Source organism: Heptranchias perlo, chromosome 1 (assembly GCF_035084215.1).
Source record: "Heptranchias perlo isolate sHepPer1 chromosome 1, sHepPer1.hap1, whole genome shotgun sequence".
Lineage (NCBI taxonomy): Eukaryota > Metazoa > Chordata > Chondrichthyes > Hexanchiformes > Hexanchidae > Heptranchias > Heptranchias perlo.
Window position 1 is genome coordinate 141,440,040 of NC_090325.1, and position 25,559 is coordinate 141,465,598.

Here is a 25,559-nt window from a genome sequence, read left to right on the forward strand (position 1 = left end):
AGGGCAAGGACAGCATTGCCTGTGACTGTCCAGGTAATTTTAATAGCTCTGGCTCCTTTCAGGCTGCTGCCAGAGATATAAGCAACATCTTGCAGTTTGCAGTGTACTGCTGAATAAGGGAAGTCACTGAGGCTCTGTACACACTCCGAAACAGATTCCTCTCATTCCCTCTTGCCAGAGACAAGCAGCGGGACCGAGCACAAGGATTTGCTCTCACGGCAGGCTTCCACATGGTGCAGGGTGCCATTGACTGCACGCATATTGCTCCAGATCAGAACTCGGCCAAATTTGTGAACAGAAAGGGATTCCACTCCCTCAATGTGCAGCTGGTGTGCGACCACAGGCAGTGTATCATGTAGGTCACTGCCCGATATCCTGGCAGCATTCATGATTCCTTCATTGTGCGGCAGTCCAACGTGCCACCTATATTTCAACCAGCATGGCAAGTCAAAGGCTAGCTACCGGGCGACAAGGGTGATCCCCTCGTGAAGTGGCTCATGACTCTGGTCCAGAACGCATGCACACGTGCACAGCAGGCCCACAACGAGAGCTATGCTGCCACATAGAACATCATAAAGCGCACCATAGGCATCCTCAAGCAACGCTTCCGATGCCTGGTCCTCTGTGGAGGTGCCCTGCAGTACCCAGCTGAGCGAGTATCACGATTTGTTGTTGTATGATGTATGCTGCACAACCTCGCCATTATGAGGGCGCAGCCCTTGCCACCACCTATCAGGTGAGAAACTGAGCAACAGGCAAAGGAAGAGGAGGATGAGACGGAGGAGGAGGAGGAAGTGGAGGAAGAGGCAGGGAGGCAACAAGGTCGACAGGCCCTGTCTGCCAGGGCTCTGTGTGATCAGATCATTAATGAGCAATACCAGTAACCTCAACGACACCTCCCCATTCACCAAAAGTCCCACACTCCTTACCTTTCCTCTCCCACATTACCATTAAATCGTCCCGTTATGATTACACATTGATTCCTCTTTCAGCCCATCACAAAAATGAAAACCACCACCAAATACTAATTCAAAACCACATTTATTGATTTACGCATGAAATGATTCAAACAAACTGAGACTCTTCACCCTTGTGCATTCCCTTAGTGCCTGTCGTTCGTGTGACTTTACTTATCCTAGTGCTCCTATGAGGGGCATCCCCAGTGGCTGGAGCTTTGGGTGATGGAAGGCTGTTGACCTTCAATGGAGGAGAGTGCAGATGGCTGTGAAGGCCGATATTAAGCAGCTCTGGGCTGAGAGGGCCCGGCTTCAGGCTGCACCATCTTGGCCTGGGCTGCAGCAGTCTGGCCTGGCTGCCTGACAGGAGTGGGAGCAGGAATGCTGCCATCCTGAGAGCAGACAGTAGATTCGTTTTCCATGGAGCCACTGCCACTCTCCCGGGGCGGTGCCTCAGCAATCCTGGTGATTTGCTGGAGAACAGATTGCTGGACTGCTGTGACGTCCTGAAAGCTCCATTCTACAGTGCAACCCAGCAGCAGTCTGAGCTCCAAAGCAGCAGTCAGACCTTGGATGGCAGCTGTTTGTGCTGCAGTGGAAGCTGCATCATGGTGGGTTCCACAGGTGTGCTGATGGAGGTGACCACCCATTCCATATGTGAAAGGATGAGCTCCATGCTCTATGCAAAGCCTGTGTCAAGTTGGAGCTGGACTCCTCCATGCCCCTTGACATTGCGCACGGGTTTTCCAGTGCACCAAGCATTTGGTGGTGTACGCCCATCAGCCGCCTTCTGTAGCCTGGCCCATCGAAGTCATCGTCTGACTCCTCTGCAGCAGAACTAGTGAGCAAGCTCCCCCCCGCCCCCCCCCCCACCCACAGTTCAGGCTGCTGCGCACTTGTGCCCATTGTCTCACCACGTGCAGATCCCTCTTCTATCCTAGACTCTAAGTGTCAATCTCTGAGCTGGTGGCTGCGAGTGTAAGATTGAGTGAGGGTGTGTATTGATCATCACTGTCGTCTGCCTCTGCCTCCTCTGACTGAGCAGGTTCCAGTTCTTGTGTATCTGAAAGGGATACGGGTTGAGTTGTGTCATCAGTCAATAGGAATTCAAGAACAAGTTCTTCCAGCAACTTTGTTTTAGCTTGTAGTCTTCTAAGGTTGAAGAGCTGCCCATCTGTCCTGGATCTGATCTTGACTCCGATTTCAAGATTATTGAAAGCCACGAGAAGCATAGCAGCAAACAAAACACTGAAGAGTGGTGGTGCAAGGACGCATCTTCGCTTGACACCGTTTGTAACGGGGAAGGAGATGGAATTGTCCTCATCATCCATCAGTCTAAGCCATCATGCAGTTATGGAATTGTTGGACCATCTCAATAAATTTGCCTGGACACCCAAACTTGGAGAGGATTTTCCAGAGACTTTCTCTATTGATAGTGTCGAATGCCTTTGTTAGGTCAACACAGTAGAGGTCTTCATTTTGGTCTTTACATATTTCTTTGAGCTGTCTGGCTGATTAATTCATTGAGTGTTGGGAAGACCAAAGTATCTTACACGGCTCATCTACTCTATACCCTTGCTCCTTATCTTGCTGTTTGGCTGCTTCCTCGGGCTGAACCAGATAGTACTTAACCTTGGTGTCCTATTTGACCCCAAGCAAAGCTTGAAACTCACATCATATCCATTACAAAGACAGTTTACTTCCAATTCCACAGCAATTCCCCTCCTTTGCTTTTACCTCACCCCTCCCTACTGCCACTGAAACCCTCATCCCACATTTTCATCACCTCACCGGCTTCCCAAGCTTCATCTTACACAAACTCCGACTCGTCCATCCAAACTCTACGTTCAGCATCCTATCTCGCACTGAGTCCCACTTCTTCACAGACCTTCAGTGGTTCTCTATCCTCTGGTGGAATGAATTCCAAATCCTTGTCCTTGTTTACAGGTCCTTCCATGGCCTCACCCACCAAAGACTGCAACATTCCCCCAGCCCACACCCTTTGGTTCTTCAACTCTGGCTTCCTGTATAATTCCCCCTCCTTCTGCCTGGTGGTTGGGAGAGGAGAAGGCTGAATTTCCGACCTTCCCCCCCCTCTCACACCGTCAACACCACCCTTATATATTGCACAAATGTCCCTTTAACAAAAACAGTGTGGATTTTTATTTAGTGCAGCTGCGTGCTGTTCAGTGGCAGACTGAGAATAATTGTATGCAGTCAAGTGAGATTGTGTAATTCTAACATACAAATGATATTTGAAAAAAGAAAGGCCCAGCAGGAAGAGACCAGAAATCCTACTCCCGTTGCTGGGAAACAGCTGTGGATGACATCAATGTAAAATTCAGCTTACAAAATGAATTTATGGTTTCCCTGACCATGCCTTCCCTCTGTTTCTAAGAGCGTCACCTTTTATAATTACTATTTGTCAGCAATCTGACAAGACCATGTAATGCAGGTTAGTTCATTTAATCAGCAACTCAGTTCAACTATTCCTGGATCATACATACAGCCGCCTATTTTGTTCAATAACTTTGGTAGTTAAAGCTTAAAACAAGGTAAAAAGCAAAATACTGCAGATGCTTGGAAATCTAAAACAAAATTATAAAATGCTGGAAACACGGAGCATCTGTGGACAGAAGAAATGAGTTAATGTTTCAGGTGTGGACCAGTCTTCAAAATGTTTTGTTGGATCCTTACCTGAAACATTAACTTGTCTGTATTATCCACAGATGCTGATTGACCTGTGTGTTTCCAGCATTTTATGTTTTTTGGTTTTTAAAACAAGGTGATGTTTTTATGATATTCTGCTGTTTCAGAGAAACAACAGGAAGGTTCTGCGGAGGCACAGGATAGATGTAGTATGAAAGCAATTTTTTTTCCCATCGTTTTTAAATTGACGTTGGTTGCCGGTTGAAAATTATAACGAGGAATGCAGGTGCTTTTTTTTAAGTCTCTCTGGTTTCGATCAGCACAGGACTCTATTCACCCTAGCACTCAATGACCGACTGTACCAATAATGTATCTGTACCGGGTGCAACAACTTTCAAACATCATCTTCCCTCTCCAAATTTGATTTGAAGATTAAATATTAACATTCTTTAAGTGAATTGTGATTTTCAGTTTGCTTTCCTGACACATTTCTTGTTGTTTATGGGAGTGTGGGTGGTAGCAGGTGGTGTTTGTTCTGCAACATTGGTTTTTGGCTCCTGCTTTTCGCATTGCCCTCGCAACCCTGTTTGGAAGTCGCTGCGTATGGAGGCTCCATAGAGAGAATTAGGAAGTAACAGCAGAAAGACCTGGGCCAGAGAGGGAGGGAGGTAACCATTTCTTTCCACTGCAGAAGGTGACGATGCTAATTGTACTCAAATGCCAATTAATTTTAGTGCTGCTATAATTTGAAATGTTGTGATGGAAGTGAGAAAACAGAGGGAGGGAGATATCATGTGAAGAAGTTGATCATAGATGAATGTCACCCTGTTTATCTGAAGGAGTGGAATTATATAATGTGAAGGACATATCAATAAGGGGAAAGGAAAGACTGGAAGCAGCAGCATATCCTGAGCGTATGGTCACCAATTGAATTCTGTAGCATTGAGAATAGTTTCAGGTAATATTGTCTGGAGAAGGGGAGGAATCTGCTTCACAGTCTATACAAAACCCACGAGAAGATTTTATTTAAAAACAAATATTGCAACTTGTAAAAATGATATCAGTATTTTGAAAGAAAATCTTTAAAATGAGGTCAAAGGCAATTGTGAAGCTCAGTAAACGAGGTGATCTGTTTGGTGATGGTTCGGGGCAAGTTGTCTGCTCTTTATACACCTTGTTTTTGCTATCAGTTGGTAGTACTCTCACCTCTGAGTCTGAAGGTTGTGTGTTTAAGTCTCACTCCAGGATTTGACCACATAATCTAGGTTGGCACTGAATGAGTACTGCATTGTTAGAGGTGCATTCCTTTGAATGAAATGTTAATTTGCAATCCGATCTGCCAGTTCCGGTGGATGCTCAAGGTCCCATTATAATGTTGGAAGATCAAGGAATTCTCTCGGTGTCCTGGCCAACATTCCTCCCTCAACCAACAACACCAAAAAACAGATTAACTAGTCATTTCTGTTTGTGGGACCTTGCTGTGTGCAAAATGACTGCCATGTTTACCCATATAAGTCACTGAACTTCAATAGTGATCCAATTTATGTGAAGCGCATCGGGACACTCCTGAGAGAAGTGATAAGGCATATATAAATACAAGTTCTTTTTCATATAAAGAAGTTCTCTATAGTGGAACTGTGAGTGATCATTTGGATTGTGTCAGTGCAATGTGTAAGTTCATCTCATTTCATTCCACTTATTGTACCCTCAGCACCACTAGGATTAGTATATTGAGAGTTCTTCTCCAGAGAATTCTATATTATAATAAAAACATCTTGCATTTATGTAGCATCTTTAATGTAGAAAAATGTTGCATGGCACTTCAGAGGTGTATTCAGATGAAAATGGACATCAAGCCAAAGAAGGGGATATGAGGAGGGGTAACCAAAAACTTGGTCAAAGAAGTGGATTTTAAGGAGAATCTTAAAGGAGGTGGAGAGGTGGACGGGTTTATGCAGGGCCTTTCATAGCGTGGGGCCTAGGTGGCTGAAGACACAATTTAAAAAAAAAATTTTCATGGGATGTGGGCGTCGCTGGCGAGGCCAGCATTTATTGCCCATCTCTAATTGCCCTTGAGAAGGTGGTGGTGAGCCGCCTTCTTGAACCGCTGCAGTCCATGTGGTGAAGGTTCTCCCACAGTGCTGTTAGGAAGGAAGTTCCAGGATTTTGACCCAGCGACGATGAAGGAACAGCGATATATTTCCAAGTCGGGATGGTGTGTGACTTGGAGGGGAACGTGCAGGTGGTGTTGTTCCCATGTGCCTGCTGCTCTTGTCCTTCTAGGTGGTAGAGGTCGCGGGTTTGGGAGCTGCTGTCGAAGATGGTACACACTGCAGCCACTGTGCGCCAGTGGTGAAGGGAGTGAATGTTTAGGGTGGTGGATGGGGTGTCAATCAAGCGGGCTGCTTTGTCCTGGATGGTGTCGAGCTTCTTGAGTGTTGTTGGAGCTGCACTCATCCAGGCAAGTGGAGAGTATTCCATCACACTCCTGACTTGTGCCTTGTAGATGGTGGAAAGGCTTTGGGGAGTCAGGAGGTGAGTCACTCGCCGCAGAATACCCAATTGCCAATGAAGGGGCAAAGGGAAAGGGTGGGATACACAAGAGGCTAGAGTCGGAGGAATGCAGAATTCATAAGCCTGTGAACTTTGTTTCTCAGCAATTCCTCTCTCTCTTTCTCTCACACACACACATGACACGCTTTATTGGGGTCTAAATACTCCCGGTGTTCTTAGGCTAGTTTCTCTCATTTACTGCGCGCCTGTAATTTTAGCCCTGTCTGCAGCTTTTTACTGCTTGGGGTGCTGCCAGTTTTTCCCTTCTAAGCATTTGAGCTGTTGCATCTAATTACTTATGTACTTCATTCACCTCAGATGGCTGAATTATGTACATTAATCTTTTCTGTTTCAAGTCGCTGTTTCAAGGCAACCTAGTGACCTGTAATTACACTGCCAGAAAGAGCTGGCAATAATATTGAGAACAAAACCTGTCCATCATGAAGAGCTGGAAATGACCAATCCTACTGTACTGAGTGACCTCTGGGCTTCAAATATAAATTTCCAGCCTCCACTCAAAAAATATGAAACAAGGCTGTTCACTCTGACCTCGGCACTGGTGTCTCAACCTTCTTATTCTTGGTGACCCAGCGCTCCTAACTTACCTGGAAGTGCAGCTTGTTCAGTGCATCGGAGAATGAAAGTCCTGGTGTGTTCCCAGTGCTTCTGTGGAAGCCCACTAAGTCAGTCCTTATGGGTCACGTAATCATCTACACCATTGGCAAAAATGTAATCATCTACACCATTGCCAAAAAGCACAAACTGCTGTAGAGCCAAAGAAATCTTGAGCACAAAGTAATGAATCTAGAGATCAAAAGACAAAGATAAGATAGCACAGAAAGGACTACAATTTAGGCTAGAGGGGATTTGGATAATCTGTTGCCCATGTGCAGAGAAACCATTCAGTTCACCAGAGTAAACTATTATGAACAGAGTGACCAGCCTGGAGAGCTTCTCACATAAACCCATCAGAGCAAGTGCAGAGCTGAATTGTTGCATCATCAGAAAAGTGAACGGCAACCTCACCTCTGACCCAAATTATAACAGCAAGGAGTTTGCAGAATTTTATACTTCACTGAGTGCCTCAGAATCTGAAGCAACCCAGCAAGGAGCCAAGATTTTTGGCAAATCTCTATGCTTTTCAACTGTCACCTGAGAATGTTAAGTCGCTGGACTCCTCATTCGGCTGCAGTCTGGCAAAGCACTGGGCCTGAAGGTTGCTTGCTGAAATCCATGAATTTTAACTTCCACCATTTAACACCAATGTTGCAGAACCTATTCTATCAAATACAAGACAAATGCACCCTCCCAGACTCGCTCTCACAGAAGCAACAATCACACCAATAAACAAGAGGGACAAAGCTTTTACCTACTGCACATCCAACAGGTCCATATCCCTGCTCAACACTGACCATAAAATACCAGCCAAAATCTAAACTGGATACAATGGGGATAGTTTTAACTTCATCCCCTGGCGGAGCGGACCAACCGCCCTTTATAGAATCTGCCTGATTTTTGTTCCATTGATTTCGACGGAATAACAATCGGTTGGGTTCTATAAAGGACCGGCGATCCACTCTGCTAGGTTACTGCCCAGGCGGCAAAGTCGAAAATGCCCCCTAGTAATTTCCAAACCAGTTCACTCAGACTAAACAAGTTTTATCTGTCAATCAAGGAACAAAACCAGCTGGCTATTTAACGTGTTTCACCTTTGCAATAGCACTAAATCCCTGCTGTTACGTTCTCCCTGCATGCAGCGAAGGCATTTGATCTGTTAGAATGAGATTTCCTTCTCCCCATGCTTGAATAGCATTTGGCTGGGATTCAAAATTTGGATTAGAATCCTTTATTCACACCCTACTTCCACAATTCATGCCAATGGCAGCACCTCCCTTACGTTCCCCCTCCAACATGGACAGCGATGCCCATTCTCCCCCCTTCTTTTTGCCTTGGCCATAGAACCATTGGTAACAGTCATAAGGACAAATCATAGATTCATACAGCACAGAAGGATGCCATTCGGCCCATTGTGCCTATGCTGGCACTTTGAAAGAGCTATCCAATTAGTCCCATTCCCCTGCTCTTTCCTCTTAGCTCTGCAAGTTTTTCCTTTTCAAGTATTTATCCCATTCCCTTTTGAAAGTTCCTATTGAATCTGCTTCCACCACCCTTTCAGACATTGCATTCCAGATCATCATAACTTGCTGCTTAAAAAAAATTCTCCTCATCTCTTTGGTTCTTTTGCCAATTACCTTAAATCTGTGTCCTTTGGTTACCAACCCTCCTGCCAGTGCCAACAGTTTCTCCTTATTTACTCTATCAAAACCCTTCATAATCTTAAATACCGCTATTAAATCTCCCCATAACCATTTCTGCTCTAAGGAGAACAATCCCAGCTTCCTTTGTCTCTCCACATAACTGTCCCTCATCCCTGGTACTATTCTAGTAAATCTCTTCTGTCTGCACCCTCTCCAAGACCTTCCTAAAGTGAGGTGCCCAGAATTGGACACACTGGCCCTGATATTTATGGGGAGGGGGGGAGGGAGCGGGGTAGCGTGTTCGCGGGGGGAAACCCAGTAATCCTGGGAAGAAGGAGGTCCTACCGAATTTAATGACAGATTGAGAGGCTGGCCAGCTGCCGGGCAGGAAAGCCTGTGGTAGAAGGCCACAGCCTTGGATCGTAGGGAATGATCCCCGGCAATCAGGAAAGATCGCAGGTTGAGAGGGGGGATGGGAAAGATTGCGGGTCATAAGGGGGGAAGTGGAGGTCCGCAAAGATCATGAGGCATAAGGCGGGGTCGGCAAAGATCGCGAGGCATAAGAGAGGGGTTGGACAGGCAATCGGGGGGAGGGAAAGATCGCGAGGCATAAGGCTTGGGATCGTGGGTTTGGACAGGGGAGGTCAGCCGATCGCAGCAGACGGTTTGCTTGAGGGGCCAGGGGGAGCACTCCCGCTCCTGCTGGCCTACAAGCAGTGCTATAAAAAGCACTTACCTGCTTGATCCGGCTGTTCCAGTCTCCATTTCACTGTTTGGTTTCCCGAGCCCTGGGAAAACCGGCCAGCTAGCATTAAATTTAGATCAAATGCACTGTGGGAGCCTGATTTAAATATTATAATAAATTGTCCCACCTCTTGAGAGTGTAAGACAGACACGGCGCGCAACCTGCTGCCATAAAAATAGCGACACTTCCCCCGCCCCTGCTGTCATGGGGGGGGGGGGGGGGTTAAATTTCCAGTGATTTATAAAGGTTTAGCATAGCTTCCTTGCTTTTGGATTGCCGAACTCCCCCACCCCCTTCCCAATTGTTGGGGGCCGTCCCCAAGGGTCCCCGGCTGTGGCCTCCTGCGCTAGTGTACCCGGCCGGGCTGTCCATTTGGCCAGCTGCCGGCAGGAAGTGTTACAAGATGTTAATGAGGTCCTATCATTAAGATCGGCAGGATCTCCGCGTTCCCGGCCTTGCCGGGTTCTTCGGCTGTTTTCAGCCTCACCCGCACCCTCCCCAGCTCCCCGTAAATATCGGGACCATATTCTCTGTTTATCAAGCCCAGGTTCCTGTATGCTTTTTTAACAACCTTATCAACTTGTCCTGCTGCCTTTAAATATTTGTGTATGTGAACCCTCAGGTGTCTCTGTTCATGCACCCCCTTCAAAATTGTACTATTTTGTTTACATTTTCATAATTGTGCTATTATTATAGTTTATTATTTATATATGAATTCTTGGAGTGCAGGCGTGTTAAGTTACTGTACATGTATGGTTATTCACCTCTTTTTTTATTTTCACTTTTTCAGGAACATTGTGACTTGCCGGGACCAGCTGCTAGCCAGCCTTTGTAAGTATTTCTATTTCTAAAGCAGCTTAAGGTACAAAATGAGACAAACTGCTTTGGACCTCCCTGAAAATAAACCTGTGCATTCCGTGGAAATTCCGTTGTGTTCGAGTAATAATGGCCCATTCCGATTGCTCAGTCAGTTTAATCAAGAATGTGCTGAACTGTACAGGTCAGAAAGGTCCCATGCTTGATCTCTAGTCTGCGCTGTTAGCTGATCCCAGTCAGGACAACAGAAAAAGCGCTACAATTGGTCTCAGTGCCTCTGAATTAAGTAAGAGAAAATGAGACAAGGTTCCTACTCCTGACAGCTGGGCAGCAATTCCAGCTGGAAGTGTGTGTACAGACATTGGGTGAGGGGAGGATCGGACTTGACGGTCATGTCTCCACGGTCATGTAGCCTGCCAACATTCAGTGTCGAGGCTAACATATGAATAATAAGCATTTGGGCAGGGTACCAGAAGGTGCATGTAGAATCCAGCAAGAAAGCAACAGCTTCAAGAGAGGGGAATAAACTGCCATGTTCCACCAACCTCTGCTGTATTTATCATGTAAATGGAAGACAAAAAACCTCCACTTCTAATCAAACAGAACAGCTTTCCCTCTGTGCCAAGGAACTAATGAGAGTTTGCTTCTCCTTTTAGAATTTATTTAGATCCATTTATTTATATCCAAGTTTTAAACTAGGAACTATCTCACAACCTGTGAATTTTCACAACACTATATGTGCACAATACATGATGTGGTCCTACCATCCAGCAGTAGTATTTAAATACAAAGACAAGAAAGGTAATTAACAATCTACAGCGGTTTGCAGGATTTTGCTTGATTCTTATAAATCAATTTGACTGAATTTACATTTTGATTCGCTGCCTGGTTTATCATTTTAATTTTTGTAGACTAATGGTCTCAGTAGTACAATGTTCAAAGTGAAATACTCTAATTACTGATTTTACCAGCTATGATTAATGGTCATTGCTTTCAAGACTGTTTGCAGCACATTAAATGTAGGAGCATTGAGGTGTTTTTAATGGAAAATGTGTGAGTTGATTTAAGAGAGGTCTTTGTGCAACATCTCAGTGAAATGTAAAACACAATTCTGCTGAATACTCAAGTTTATATAGAACTTTAGGTTAACAAAAGTTACGATTTGATTCAAGTTAGTGTAACTTCAGGCAACCTGTATATATTCCCTTCAGACCATGTGACTGCAGCTTGTGTTTATTCCAGGATAGCTACAGGCAAAGTCCCTCCTGCACGTCCTCCCCCGGCTAAAGCTGGTCCAGCTAGGCCTCCACCACCAAAGATTTCTGCTGCACCTAACCATCTCCGCCGTTCTTCATCTGAACTGGGAATAAACAACACTGCTGGAAAACGCAGCCCAAGTGCCCCAGGGAAGATCCGTCCAAAAAGTCAATTGTTTCAGAAGAAAAGACCTGAATTGCCACCTCGACCAAGTCCTGGGCATCCGCTCTACAATAAGTACACGGTAATCAGCCGTAGCTTGACTTTGGGAATGTCGGCAGCCTGGAAGCACAGTAGTGAAGTGCTTACTTTTTCCAAATGTTATCCCTTTTTCTCATTTCCTCTCCTGAAGGCTGGGGTACAGTTCTGTGATATAGGTACAGCTCTCTGGTTTGTCCAAGTGACCATTCCTTATATACGAGCCTCAAAAGTGAGTCAGCAGACTATTTTACCAAGGAGATCATAGCAGCCCAATGCCTGAATCTGTCATGCCGCAATGTTCACGTGTATTCCACTGGATAGTGATTAGGAACATGAATTTTGGCTTTTTTTCCCTCCTCACTAGGCTGAGGCACTGAGACCCACTGTAGAACCCCTACTATCTCTCCAGCTGAAGTCAACCCACTCAGCACAGACCACGAATAGAAACTGTAACACCGAGTGCCAATTTAAAGCCGATAACAATCATATTTGGGACTAAATAAAACTTTATATAATCTATATTTATTTATCTTGTAGTTGGCAGTTTCTTTTCTTTGGAAAACAGACTTTACGGTGTCCACTTCACACTATTTTTAATTAAAAAATGGTAAATTAGGAGTACCATTTCTTCAAAGACCCAACACTACTTGTCTTCCTGTGTTGTTGAAATGAATAGTGTTTTTTAAATGGCTTTTCTCATTCACCCGCATTTTCTGTGCCATTCTTTGGGTTAAAAAGCAGTAGGTTGTGCTTGGGCCTTGGGAAGCGGCAGAGATCAGACATCGCTCTATGTGCCCCTTCCTATCCTCTTTTTAAAAAAAAATAGTGACAAACAAATGAAGTTCTGAATTCCTTCCCACCTCTGATGAGATTAATATTATGCTGAAATAAATTTGTACTACCTTGCCTTCCAACTGATGGCCTGAAACCAGCCACTAGTTATTGCACAAGGACTGTTAGGGTGCCGTTCTCTGACATTTATTCATTTATTTGACTTCTTCACATAGGGAAGTACCTTACAGACAATCAGCCCAACTAAGAGGAAGGACTTGCCAGGCAGGGAATCTGCACTGTGCTACCAGGCTGTCATAAAGTTTTTGCTGAAAATAGATTTTGTGCTTCTTAAAAATTTGTTCTCGGGTTGTGGGTGACGCTGGAGTGGCCGCATGTATTGCCCATCCCTGGTTGCCCTAAGAATGTGGATGTTTTTCTTGAACAGCTGCAATCTTTGTTATCCAGTGGTGGACATATAGCCAAATATATTCAGGTATGAAAAGCTGCACCACGAAATAAGGTACACTGGGGGTAATTTTGACTTTGGGCAATAGTGTATAACGGGTGATATCGATTCAACCGCCCGTTATACATCTCTCCCTATTTTCATTAATGGAAATGAAAATCAGGAGAGTTGTATAACGGGTGGCAGAATCGATGTCACCCGTTTTACACTATTGCCCAGTCAAAATTACCCCCACTGTCTTTCAATATTATAATTATTGTAATTTGTTTTCCTAAAATTAATTTCAAAAATCATTGCCGTATGTTACAGAACGCAAAAGTGTCAGATAGAAAATATGGAACAATCAGAAGACACTGAATCTAATTCCAAAATTTTTTTTTTAAAAACTGTTGAAAATGCACAGCAGATCAGTCAGCATCTGAAAGAGGAACCTAGGTTAACATTTCAGGGGTTAACCCCCTCATCACAAACAGCAAGTTCTTAAAATAAGTAACTAACCAGTCCTATTAAGGAGAATGTACCTGAAATGTGAGCCCACCTTTATTTTTCATACACTGACTGATCTGCTGTGCAGTTCCATAGAAAGTATACATCTGTGTTGACTTGTCCGGATTTTTGTGACAAGAAGGTTTTTTTACACTAGCTTTATGAGTGCCAGCCTTGGCTCAGTGGCAGCGCTCTCACCTCTTGAGTCCGAAGTTGTGGGTTCAAGCCCCACTCCAGGACTTGAGCATATAACCTAGGCTGACACGTCACCTTAGTACTGAGGGACTGCTTCATTGTTGGAGGTGCCGTCTTTCGGATAAGTGTTAAACCAAGGTCCTGTCCGTCCTCTCAGGTGGATATAAATGATCCTTTAACACTATTCAACCACCATCACCAAAAACTGCTTAATTGGTTATTTGTTTCATTGCTGTTTGCAGGACCTTGCTGTGTGCAATTTGGCTGCTGTGTTTGCCTACAAAACAGTGACTACACTTCAAAAATAATTCATTTGCTTTGGGGATATTCTGAGGGCATGGGAGATGCTATATAAATGCATGTTCTTTCTTTTGGCAATTCTCAGCTTTGTGCTTTTAACATTTTTTTATTTCCAGTTGCCTGTGCCTCATGGGATTGCTGAATGTGACCTCAGCTCCAGGGTCCCAGGAGAACTGTCCTTCCAGGTAAGATGGACACATTGGGCTCAATTTTGAAATGGTGGCGGGTTGGCAGCGGGGGGCGAAGGTGCGTGTGGCAAACCAGAATAAAAAAAACTTACCTTTTCCAACACGATCGCGATGTAGTTGATGGTAATTAAAGTTGTTTCCGGGTTTCGCTCCCAGCAGCCAGCCTGATTGACAGGCTGACCGCTGATCGGCTGACCGCTGATAGGAGCTGCAACGCTGAGGAGGGTGGGAGAGAAGGAGAGAAAGCGAGACATGATCAGGGGTGGGGGAGGAGAGTGGAAGACTGGGGGCGGGGGGGAGGGGGAAGTGGAGGATCGGGGGTGGGGGGAGGGGAGAGTGGAGGATGGGGGGCGGCGGGAGAGTGGAGGGGCGGGAGAGTGGAGGGGCGGGAGAGTGGAGGGGCGGGGGCGTGGAGGGGCGGGGGAGGGGAGAGTGGAGGATCGGGGGCGGGGGGGGGGGGGGGGGGGGGAGAGTGGAGGATCGGGGGCTCACGGAATCGGAAGCCGTGGGAAAGTCACCCAAGTAAGTTTAAAAATCGTTCTAACTATCTAAAATGTCAAAAGTAAAGTACCTTAAGTACCTCAATGAGGAACATTTGGTTCTTTAACTATGCGGGATTCTGTTTTCGGGTTGCCCATGCGCACACAGGTGCGTCTGTGGGGAACTCAGAAGTCGGCGGGTTGGAGCCGGCTTCCAAACCCGCTCTGCATTTTTGCAATTTTCGCAGTCCCAACGCACCCGCAATTTAAGTTTAAAATTGAGCCCATACTGTATTGTACAGAGGTACTGGCAACAAGGACACTCTTACGCTGAGTCAACTGCGAGGACATATGTAACAGCACCTTGAGACTCTTCATCCAATTTTAATGTTGCCAAAACAATTCCTGTACTGGAAAATGCTAAGGACATGGATTCTAATGATTCCTTCATTTGAAATTTCTTAGTTAGGACATTCCTATTGAATACAGCTGCTTCAAGTAGCAAAGCAATTGAATCTTTGTTGGCGATAGGGGAAAAGATTCAGAAGCTTGTGTTATTTCACAACCTTTTGAGGAAGTGTTTGAAAAAACCTAGGCCAGCAATGAACTACTTCCAAATTATCTTTTTTTTTGTCTTTGCTTTTTTTGGAACCATTAAGGCAAACTTATTTTGGCATTGATATAGTTTTGACTTGTGTATCCAGTAGAAGAATGGGTTGTGGACTAGAGTAGTGTGGGAGAACATAAAACAGGGGAAAGTAGCTCAATGAAATATAAATTAACATAAAAGTTTTTTATGTCTTTTTCTCTGTGCCTCAATAGCGAGGTGAAGTCCTGGTTCTCAAGCAACGCATTGACCAGTCTTTCCAGTGCCAAAAGGGGCTTGATACTGGCAAAGTTTCTTCATCTCATTTGAAGATAATCACTCCACTGGATGAGGAGGTAGTGAAAGGGACTGGCAAGGTCAGTGCGGACAATGCATTTATAGTGCTAACTGGTAGCAACAAAATGGTGCAGTTGGAGTAGCCACCTCAAATTCAGTTTTAAAATAGTATGAATAGAAATGGGCTTTGCACTGACATGAATGGAAGTGTGCTATTTGCACCCAATTTTACAAGGTAGCTCATTATCGTAATTATACATTGCCCTAGGTACAGATTAGGATGTGTGCAGGGAGCACATGAGAGGTAGGAATGGAATGTTGTGTGTAGATGAAATTTAAGGGTTGGGGCATTTAAAGGGGAGTATCACAATAGGCTAACAAAAATTCTGAAAGCCTTTGGAAAGGCTCAAAAGACAAGAAGAAAAGAGAATAAGAAGTGATGAGCCAAAATGAAGGGAAAGGAAACCCATGGTGCAGACATGAGTCTGCAAGCAAGGGAGAGGACATCCCAGCACCTGACCCCCAGTCTGATGGATGCTGGTGTAAATGGTGCTGCATAAAGTAGTTTTGAGAAGGGTTGCCCTCTGTGCCATTCCATGCCATCATCCCCATTGGTTTGCATTGCAGCATGCCTACAAGAAGGTAGCGCCAAGTTCCAGGCTTCAACTGACCATTACTACCATTGGGAGTGCCAGCCCTATGCAGCATGGTAACTATAGCTGTTCTTGCAGCAGGTGACACAACTTTGCATCAGATGTCCTAAACCCTGTAAGTTTGCCATAGCTTGGTGGATGCGGCCAATCAGGCTTTTGGCAAACTTGTGTTGGACGCTGCTGTACACCAGGGAGGTTGATGAGATTTGTGGCCGGGGCTTAGAGGAAAAACTCTGCAGATTTAACTGTCACCTTTGGACCTCTCCAGATCACCAGAATAGGTGTGCAGCCTATTTCACCTGGTTCCACATGTCTGGATGGGATGCATCCTAGGTTGCTGAGGGAAGTAAGCGTGGAAATTGCAGAAGCTCTGGCCACAATCTTGCAATCCTCCTCAGATATGGGAGTGGTGCCAGAGGACTGGAGGGTTGCAAATATTACACCCCTGTTGAAAAAAGGGGAGAGGGATAAACCCTGCAACTACAGGCCAGTCAGCCTAACTTTGATGGTGGGAAACTTTTAGAGACAATAATCCGGGACAAGATTAAGTGGCACTTGGAAAAGTATGGGCTAATAAATGAAAGTCAACAAGGATTTGTTACAGGAAAATCGTGTTTGAGTAACTTGATTGAGTTAATTGCTGAAATAGCGGAGAGGGTTGATGCTGTGTATGTGGACTTTCAAAAAGCATTTGATAAAGTACCACATAATAGCCTTGTGAGCAAAATTGAAGCTCATGGGATTAAAGGGACAGTGGCAGCGTGGATATGAAATTGGCTAAGGACAAAGCTGAGAGTAGTGGTGAACAGATGTTTATCAGACTGGAGGGAAGTATACAGTGGTGTTCCCCAGAGGTCAGTGTTGGGACCACTGCTCTTTTTGATATATATTAATGACCTGAACTTGAGGACACAGGGCATAATATCAAAGTTTGCAGATCACACAAAACATATTATGATCACTCTTCCCCAGAGGATCCTTTACTGTGAGATCACTAATTAATTCTGTCTCATTACACAAGACAAGATCTAAAATAGCCTGTACCCCAGTTGGTTCCATGACGTATTGTTCTAGAAAACTGTCTCAAATGCATTCCATGAATTCGTCCTCCAGACCACCTTTGTCAATTTGATTTGTCCGGTCTACATGAAGATAAAAGTCCCCCACGATTATTGCATTATCTTTGTTACAAGCTCCTATTATTTCTTGATTAATACTCTGTACAACGGTATAGATACCATTAGGGGGCTTAGAAACTACTTCCACCAGTGTTTTCTGCCCTTGTTATTTCTTATTTCCACCCATACTGATTCTACTTCCTGATCTTCCGAGCCAAGATCCTTTCTCAGCACTGCACTTATGTCATCCTTTATTATCAGGGCTACACCCCCACCTTTTCCATTCTGCCTGTCTTTTCTAAACGTCAAATACCCTGGAATATTTAGCTCCCAACCTTGGTCACCTTGTAACCATGTCTCTGTATTGGCTATTATAGAAAACCCATTTATCTCTATTTGTTCAACTAATTTGTCTATCTTGTTACGAATGCCTCGTGCATTCAGATAAAGAGCCTTTAATTTTAACTTTTTACTATTTTTCCCTGCTTTGACCTTATTTGCTGATGCACTATTGCCCTTAAACTCTGAGTCGCTTCCTGCCACACTCTGCTTATCTTTACCCAAATCACTACACTGCTCTGTTGCCTTGACATTTCTCATTAGATTTTTAAATTTCCCCTCACCTGACCCCCTCCCCTCCCCCTTTTTTACAGCCCTAGTTATTCGATTCGCCAGGATGCTTGTTCCAGCCCGGTTTAAGTGGAGTCCATCCGAATGGAATAGCTCCCTCTTTCCCCGGTATTGGTGCCAGTGCCCCATGAATTGAAACCCCTGTCTCCCACACCACTGTTTGAGCCACGCATTGAACTCTCTGACCTGTCTGACCCTTTGCCAACTTGCGCGTGGCTCAGGTAGTAATCCAGAGATTATTACCTTTGAGATTCTGCTTATTGATTTAGACCCTAGCTCCTCAGCAGAACCTCATTCTTAGTTCTACCTATGTCGTTGGCTCCTACTTGGACCACGACAACTGGACCCTCCCCTCATGCTCCAAGTTTTTTCCCAGCTGCGAAGAGATATCCTTAACCCTGGCACCGGGCAGGCAACACAACCTTCGGGACTCTTGGTCGCGGCTACAGAGAACAGTGTCTATCCCCCTGACTATACTATTCCCTACCAGTACCACATTCCCTTTTACTCCCCCCATTGAATGGGCTCCTGTACCACAATGTCATGGTCAGTTTGCCCATCCTCCCTGCAGTCTTTGCTCTCATCCATTCAGGGAGCAAGTACCTTGTACTTGTTGGACAGGGTCAATGGCCGAGGCTCCTCCATCACTACGTTTTAATATTTCTGCCATTTTGCTGTCATTACCTGTGAGTTTATTGTGTGCATCCCTTAGTGGCTCTATCCCTATCCTGATTTTTCTTTTGTTATTCATGTGTCTGTAGAATACTTTGCTATTTCCTTTTATATTCCTTGACAATTTAATTTCGTAGTTTCTCTTTGACTTCTTTCCTAAACTTTTCATATTCCGTTTTGTCATCCTCTCCTTTGTTGTCTATGTACTTAGTGTATGCTTTTTTTCTTTAGTTTCAATTTTGCCTTTATTTCTTTATTCAAACTGGGGTTGTCCTCCTTAGAGCAAAGAAAGTTAAGGGGCGATTTGATAGAGGTGTTCAAAATCATGAAGGGTTTTGACAGAGTAAATAAGGAGAAACTGTTTCCAGTGGCAGAAGGATCGGTAATCAGAGGACACAGATTTAAGGTAATTGGTAAAAGAACTAGATGTGACATGAGGAAAAAAAAATTTACACAGCGAGTAGCTATGATCTGGAATGCACTGGTGGAAGCAGATTCAATAGTAACTTTCAAAAAGGAATTGGATAAGTACTTGAAGGGGAAAATTTTTCAGGGCTATGAGGAAAGAGCAGGGGAGTGGGACTAATTGAATAGTTCTTTCAAAGAGCTGGCACAGGTACGATGGGCCAAGTGGCCTCCTTCTGTGCTGTAGCATTCTGTGTTCCTATGATTGTATTGAATCTATTTACCGATCTGAGGGGTGGTGCCCTGCACTATTGACCCTGGCTATTCACCTAGGTTTCTCAATTTAAAGCAATGATTTACTGCCAAACCATCTATTTAGTGGGTTTCAGAGGCATACCAGCTGTCTCGAAATGTGATTTATTTGCTCTATACCATGATATTCACACTGAATTTACATTGACACAGCTATCAATTAGGTGCAAAATCATAATATAACACAATTGGCATGGAAGCTTTGAATGTGTGGCTAGAATATCAGGTTACATTAAGTATCAGGTTGTATTAAGTACTCAAGGTGGAAATATAGTTGATGCACAGTTATAATGAATATGTCTTGAAGGATGAACTATAGCATTGACTTTAGATCATGTGCTGCTGAGTTTTTATATAATTTTTGAAATGATAATTTTGTTCTGATTTCTTCGTACCCCGCATTTTATGCTTTTTGTTTTTCAAAGTGATACTTGCCTTACCTTCATGTTGGGAAAAGTGAAAAGAACACATTTTATTAAATATGGCCCATCATCTGATACTCAAAGTCCATGGGAAATATTGAATTGAAAAAAAACCTTACACTAAGAGAGACACTTCTAACCCAAATGCTCAGCACAGCTCTTTGTTACAATTTTGTATTTTTCTTGTCCCATGTTCTGTTTTCTTAGAAACCCTTCACATCTGAACAGCAGCTTGGAGACGACAGTGCTCCCCGTGCTATAGTACTGCATGACTTCACAGCAGGTAATGGACTCGGAAGGGGAAAATCCAATATCTCCATCAAAATGTTTTCTCCAACTGTCACTCACTGCTCAACATCACTCCTTTCATTATGTTGGCCCTTAAAAACAAAGGAAGTGTCAAATATATGGGGCAGGCTTCTATTTATTTTTATGTTGACAAATGTGCCTGTATACTTATCAAGTTGATATGATTGTGTGTGTGTGTGTGTGTGTGTGTGTGTGTGTGTGTGTGGGGAGGGAATAAGTTCCAGAGATTGGTTTAATAGTACAGTATGTGTGGTGCAGGGAGAGACCCTTGTGTGACCCATCTGAATGGGAACTTCATTAATGAAATCATACTCACAACATGACTCCTTCTGGCAAGGAGCAGACAATTGCTTGTGAGCAGGGGAACACATCCATTTTCAGGTTAGAACAGTATTGGAGTTTTACATGTGTTTTATAGTCAGAAAAAAAGAGGATTGTAGATGAGATTTGGTAACTTGCTATTTAGGTTGTTTTCCTGGAGTTCACTTTTTATCTTTCAGCACATAATAACAGCTGGTAAGAGCCCGAGTGAACAGCTGACCTGCATTTCCCTTATTTTGCAGTTGAGCTCTGAATTTGCTCACCACCCGTGCAGTTATCGTGATTTCCACGGGCTAGCAATGTTGTGGACCATTTACTCCCAGACCTGTACTAATGCCACTCTTAATTGGCTTCAAAAGGGGACACAAGGGTACCTCCTTCTAGTTTCCTCTTGCTTATTTCCTGCTGCAGTAGAGGGGAGTACTAGGTCTCTGCTTTACTCCAGAGGTAGTACTGGTTCAGGGAATCACCCATTTATACTATGGAGCTGTTCTATGAGCCAGTAGATATAAAAAAAAATCTGCACACTCCCACCCTCCTGTTAGGAATTTACCTTCTGGCCCAGTGATTTTTTTTGCTCTCTCTTTTCCCTTACCTGTGGACCTTCTGTTTAAAGGGGGAATGTAGCATTCTTGTTCACTCACAATTAAGTCCTGATCTATACTTTAATTTCTGATTAAGCTAGTTGTAGTTTAATGGGGTTTCAGCTCAGTATGTAACATAAATAGAATTGAATGTTCCTATATAAATGTATAAACAAAAATGATGTCCGTTTATAATGGGTGTCAGATTGTCAGTTCCTATTTTTAGTATCACTGGGTTTAAAGTAAACTACAGGAGGTGTACATGGCTCCTTGAGAAAAAGCAATGATCACACCAGTTACATTATATTTTTTTCCAGATCAAAATGATGAACTGAATCTGAAATCAGGCGATACTGTGTACTTGCTGGAGAAGTTGGACAAAGACTGGTTTAGTGGGAAATGCAAGGGACATACTGGGATATTTCCTTCTAATTTTGTCAAAATTATTGTAAGTTGTTTGTCATTATTAATTTAAAAACTAACCATGATTTAGTACCAAATATTGGGGCAAGCTTTTCGTTTTTAATAAATCTATTTATTTGATTTCTCTTCCTTGGCTTTTGATCCCTTCCTTTTTTGTTGCAATTATCACTCTGGTTTTCTTCTGAAGGTGGTGAGTCATACTGGAGCACCATTCCATAGGGAGCAATTGCTCTCTACGTCTCGTAGCAGCTGCCAAGTGATACTTTCATGCATGAGCCCAGCCAATGTCTCAGTAGGCTTCAAGCATGGGGACATAACAGCCAACCCCACATCTTTTTCTATCCTTTTCCCTCCCTCTTTCTTCTTTCTCCTTCATTCTCTCTTTCTCTCTATCGTTATCTTCTCTTTTCTTTATCTCTTTTTCATTAACTCGCCCTCATTTTCTTGATCTCTCTCTTGGTCATTCTCTTTTTCTTTTTTCTTTACCTTTCTCTTTCTCTCTCTCTCTTCTACCAGATAACACTCACAATGGGGAATCTTACCTGTTTTCCCTCTCTCCATCTTAGCTCAAGGAAAAAGTGGTCATTTTTCATGTATGAGCCTAGACAGTAAGGTTCGGCAGGCTATACAATCACTGGGGGCATCATAACCAAACTGTCCTATATTCCTCTCCCACCCGTGCACACACACACGTGCACTCTCTTCCAACAGGGATCATTCGATAGCGATCACAATGGGGAATCTTGCCCATTTTCCCCTCTTTCCTTCCTAGCCCAAGGACACAGGCCAATTGTAATGCCCAACTGCTGCTTCACTGAAGATCAGCTAACAGCATAGACCATGGATTGTACCAGAGACCACTTTGTCTGTGTGATTCAGTTTTATCTCTCCTGTACTATATCCCTGGCCTGGAAATAGTTCAAGAGGAGGTCTTCAGGTTGGCACTAAGAAGTGTATAATAGCAATGAAGACTGGTTCGACTTGCCGTCAATATCCTTTTCCTCTCTTTAGGAAAGTATTCCACTCAGTAGCTCCCGAATAGTCTGGGTGAGATTTGGAACTGAATATTCTAAAATAAAGCAGTTATTAAATGTTGTACAATTCCCATTGTTAACGTGTCATGTGTCTGATAATATGCTATTCTTGAGTTATTCTTAGAATACTGATAATTGCAGTGTAGAAACCCGATTGATTTCTTTCCGCTAGGTTGATCTACCTATAGGTGATTTACAGGAAAGCAGTATGAAGAAAGTCACACTTAAGTCAGCTTCATTTGCCAGGTAAGTCTAAATATTCCAGCAATCCTGAAGAAGTGATTAGCTATTCATTCCCTCATCTGAACTTTTATCACATTGTCCCCTTTGATTTGATTGATTTACTAATATAATAAATTTTATTAATATGATAACTTTCTATTTATTTCCGTTTTATTTTCCTGTCGGTCAAGTGTAATATAATTAGATTCATATCAATCTGTTACATTAATTGTGTTTAATGGGACTATTTATTGGACCACATAATTAAATTTTAAATCAGTTGTGAAAAGTGCATTAATATTATTTATATTTCCTAGGTTTGCGTAAGTAATGCTGCATTTATATAAATAATCAGACTGCATCCCGCAGTGTGGGGCCACTGTTGAGTCAGTTTTAATAGTGTTCAGACTAGAGTGGATGAAAAATTACTGATCTGAATTAGTGAATTCAAACCAGTATTTCTGTTGAGTAGTCCATCTGAGCATTCACATCATCTTCTGTAACTTGCGACCATAAATGTACCACTTGATCGACCTCTGTCACATTGAAATCCATGTAAGTTTGTTCCAAGCGCCTCATTTCCAAAGTCAGATTGAGTCAAACTTGGTTTAAATATATCACCATCTTTACTTACAGTCCCATAATACATTTTCAGTAGGTAAATCCATTACGTAATGTACTGAGTTGTACACCTGGAAGGTTCTGGTTCATTCCTTAGTTTGTGCTGAACTAGCTTAATGTCAGCTGGGATGGCGATAGTGGCACTACAATTGGATTCAACATCCATGGGCTAGAGAGGGGAAAAACAACCAGGGTTCCCATTTGTAAGCATTATCCAGTGACCTTTTCTGGTAAGTAGGCTTGTGTGGGCTTAAAAGAGATGCCCCTACAGTTAAATGGTTTTTTAGACTCACGTAAAAGAATGGCCATTTTGATGAGGAATGGAAGGGATGGTAGCAATGGTGAGACTTTACCCCAGCATTAGGCATCACTTTCAGAGAAGGAAGCAAAATCAAATTGCCCGTTGGCATCAGTGTTGAGCTAGGTCTATGACAGAAAAGGACACTGTAGCTCCAAATTTTTTTAGGGCTACATGGGTGCAATCAGGGTGCCAAGGAACATAAATATGGGCAGAGATCACTTGCACTCAACCTCTGCCCATGATACATATATCTGGTAGCTTCCTTACAATTTTATAATATGGCAGAAGGTAATTTGGGCGTTTACTCATGACTCGGCCATCACTTGACCCATGTAAAGCTGCATCCAGGATTGTTAGGCAGTAGTAGGTACGGAAGTGATCAGTTAAAGGGACAGAAGAAGACAAAGAACTGATGGTGAAGGGAGCTTTGTGCAAGTTTTGTTTTACTTTTTTTTTGCTTAGTTAATGAGAAGGTTTTGTGCCATGGGTTCTATCGCTGCAACATTTTGCTTTTGTCTTAGAAACTTGGGCAAAAAATTTCCCCTTGTACTTGTTTCCTAGAAGAACAGGACATAAGAAATAGGAGGAGGAGTAGGCCATACGGCCCCTGGAGCCTGCTCTGCTATTCAATAAGATCATGGCTGAACTTCTAGCTCAACTCCATTTTCCTGGCCTATCCCCTGATTCCGTTAGTGTCCAAAAAGCTGTCGATCTCAGATTTGAATATACTCAACGACTGAGCATCCACAGCCCTCGGGGTAGAGAATTCCAAAGGTTCACAACCCTCTGAGTGAAGAAATATTTCCTCATCTCGGTCCTAAATGGCCGACCCCTTATCTTGAGACTATGACCCCGACTTCTAGACACTCCAACCAGGGGAAACAGCCTCTCAGCATCTACCCTGTCAAGCCCTCTAAGAATTTTATACGTTTCAATGAGATCATCTCTCATTCTTCTAAACTCCAGAGAAAATAAGCCCATTCTACTCAATCTCTCCTTATAGGACAACCCTCTCATCCCAGGAATCAATCTAGTGAACCTTCGTTGCACCCCCTCTAAGGCAAGTATATCTTTCCTTCGGTAAGGAGACCAAAACTGTACACAGTACTCCAGGTGTGGTCTCACCAGAGCCCTATATAATTGCAGCAAGACCTCCTTATTCTTACACTCCAACCTCCTTGCAATAAAGGCTAACATTTTGTTTGCCTTCCTAAATGCTTGCTGTACCTGCATGTTAACTTTCTGTGATTCGTGTACAAGGACACCCAAATCCCTCTGAATACCAACATTTCTTAGTCTTTCACCTTTTAAAAAATATTCTGCTTTTCTATTCTTCCCACCAAAGTGGATAATTTCTCATTTCCCCACATTATACTCCATCTGCCACCTTCTCTCCCACTCACCTAACCTGTCTACATCCCTTTGCAGCCTCTTTGCATCCTCCTCACAGCTTACTTTCCCACCTAGCTTTGCATCGTCAGCAAACTTGGATACATTACACTCGGTCCCCTCATCTAAGTCATTGATATATATTGTAAACAGCTGAGACCCAAGCACTGGTCCTTGCGGCACTCCACTAGTTACAACCTGCCAACCCGAAATTGACCTGTTTATTCCTATTAAGGAGAAATGAGGGATGCCAGGCAGGTGAGGTTGCACCACTGGAACACTGTTCGCACTCACTGTTGCTCTTCCAGTTGCAAATACAAGCAGAGACCAGAGAGGCAGTGGCAGAGTTGTCATAATATGTTACAACACAGAAGGACACCATTCAGCCCATTGTGTCTGTGCCGGCGCTTTGAAAGGGCAATTCAATTAGTCCCACTCCCCCGCTCTTTACCCATATCCCTTTAAATTTCCGTTTTCAATTATATATCCAATTCCCTTTGAAAATTACTGTTGAATCTGCTTCCACCACCCTTTTAGGCAGCATATTCCAGATCGTAACAACTCGCCGTGTGTAAAAAAAAAATCTCCTCATTGTCCCCCCCTCCCTCCCAACTTGATTATTTTGTCAATTATCTTACATCTGTCTCCTCTGGTTACCAGCCCTCCCGTGGAACAGTATCTCGCTATCTACTCTATCGAAACCCTTCATAATTTTGAACACTTCTATCAAATCTCCCCTTAACGTTCACTGCTCTAAGGAGAACAATCCCAGCTTCTCCCATCTCTCCACATAACTGAAGTCCCTCATCCATGGTATCATTCTAGTAAACCTCTTCTGCACCCTCTCTAAGGCCTTGACGTTCTTCCTAAATTGTGGTGCCCACAATTGAACACATTACTCTAGCTAGGGCCTAACCAGTGTTTTAACTAGGTTTAG

The 25,559-nt window shown here is 43.6% G+C and overlaps 1 protein-coding gene across 2 annotated transcripts in view; it reads left to right on the forward strand.

Moving 5' to 3' along the window:
- sh3d19 (SH3 domain containing 19) overlaps positions 1-25,559 on the forward strand; it is a 133,219-nt gene that overhangs the window by 81,111 nt on the left and 26,549 nt on the right. For both annotated transcript variants that reach the window (XM_067992116.1, XM_067992124.1), the window contains exons 10-16: positions 9,952-9,992; positions 11,220-11,478; positions 13,773-13,841; positions 15,146-15,286; positions 19,626-19,701; positions 20,950-21,080; positions 22,262-22,335. In XM_067992116.1, coding sequence (XP_067848217.1) covers positions 9,952-9,992; positions 11,220-11,478; positions 13,773-13,841; positions 15,146-15,286; positions 19,626-19,701; positions 20,950-21,080; positions 22,262-22,335 — 791 coding nt within the window. The remainder of the gene's footprint in view (positions 1-9,951; positions 9,993-11,219; positions 11,479-13,772; positions 13,842-15,145; positions 15,287-19,625; positions 19,702-20,949; positions 21,081-22,261; positions 22,336-25,559) is intronic.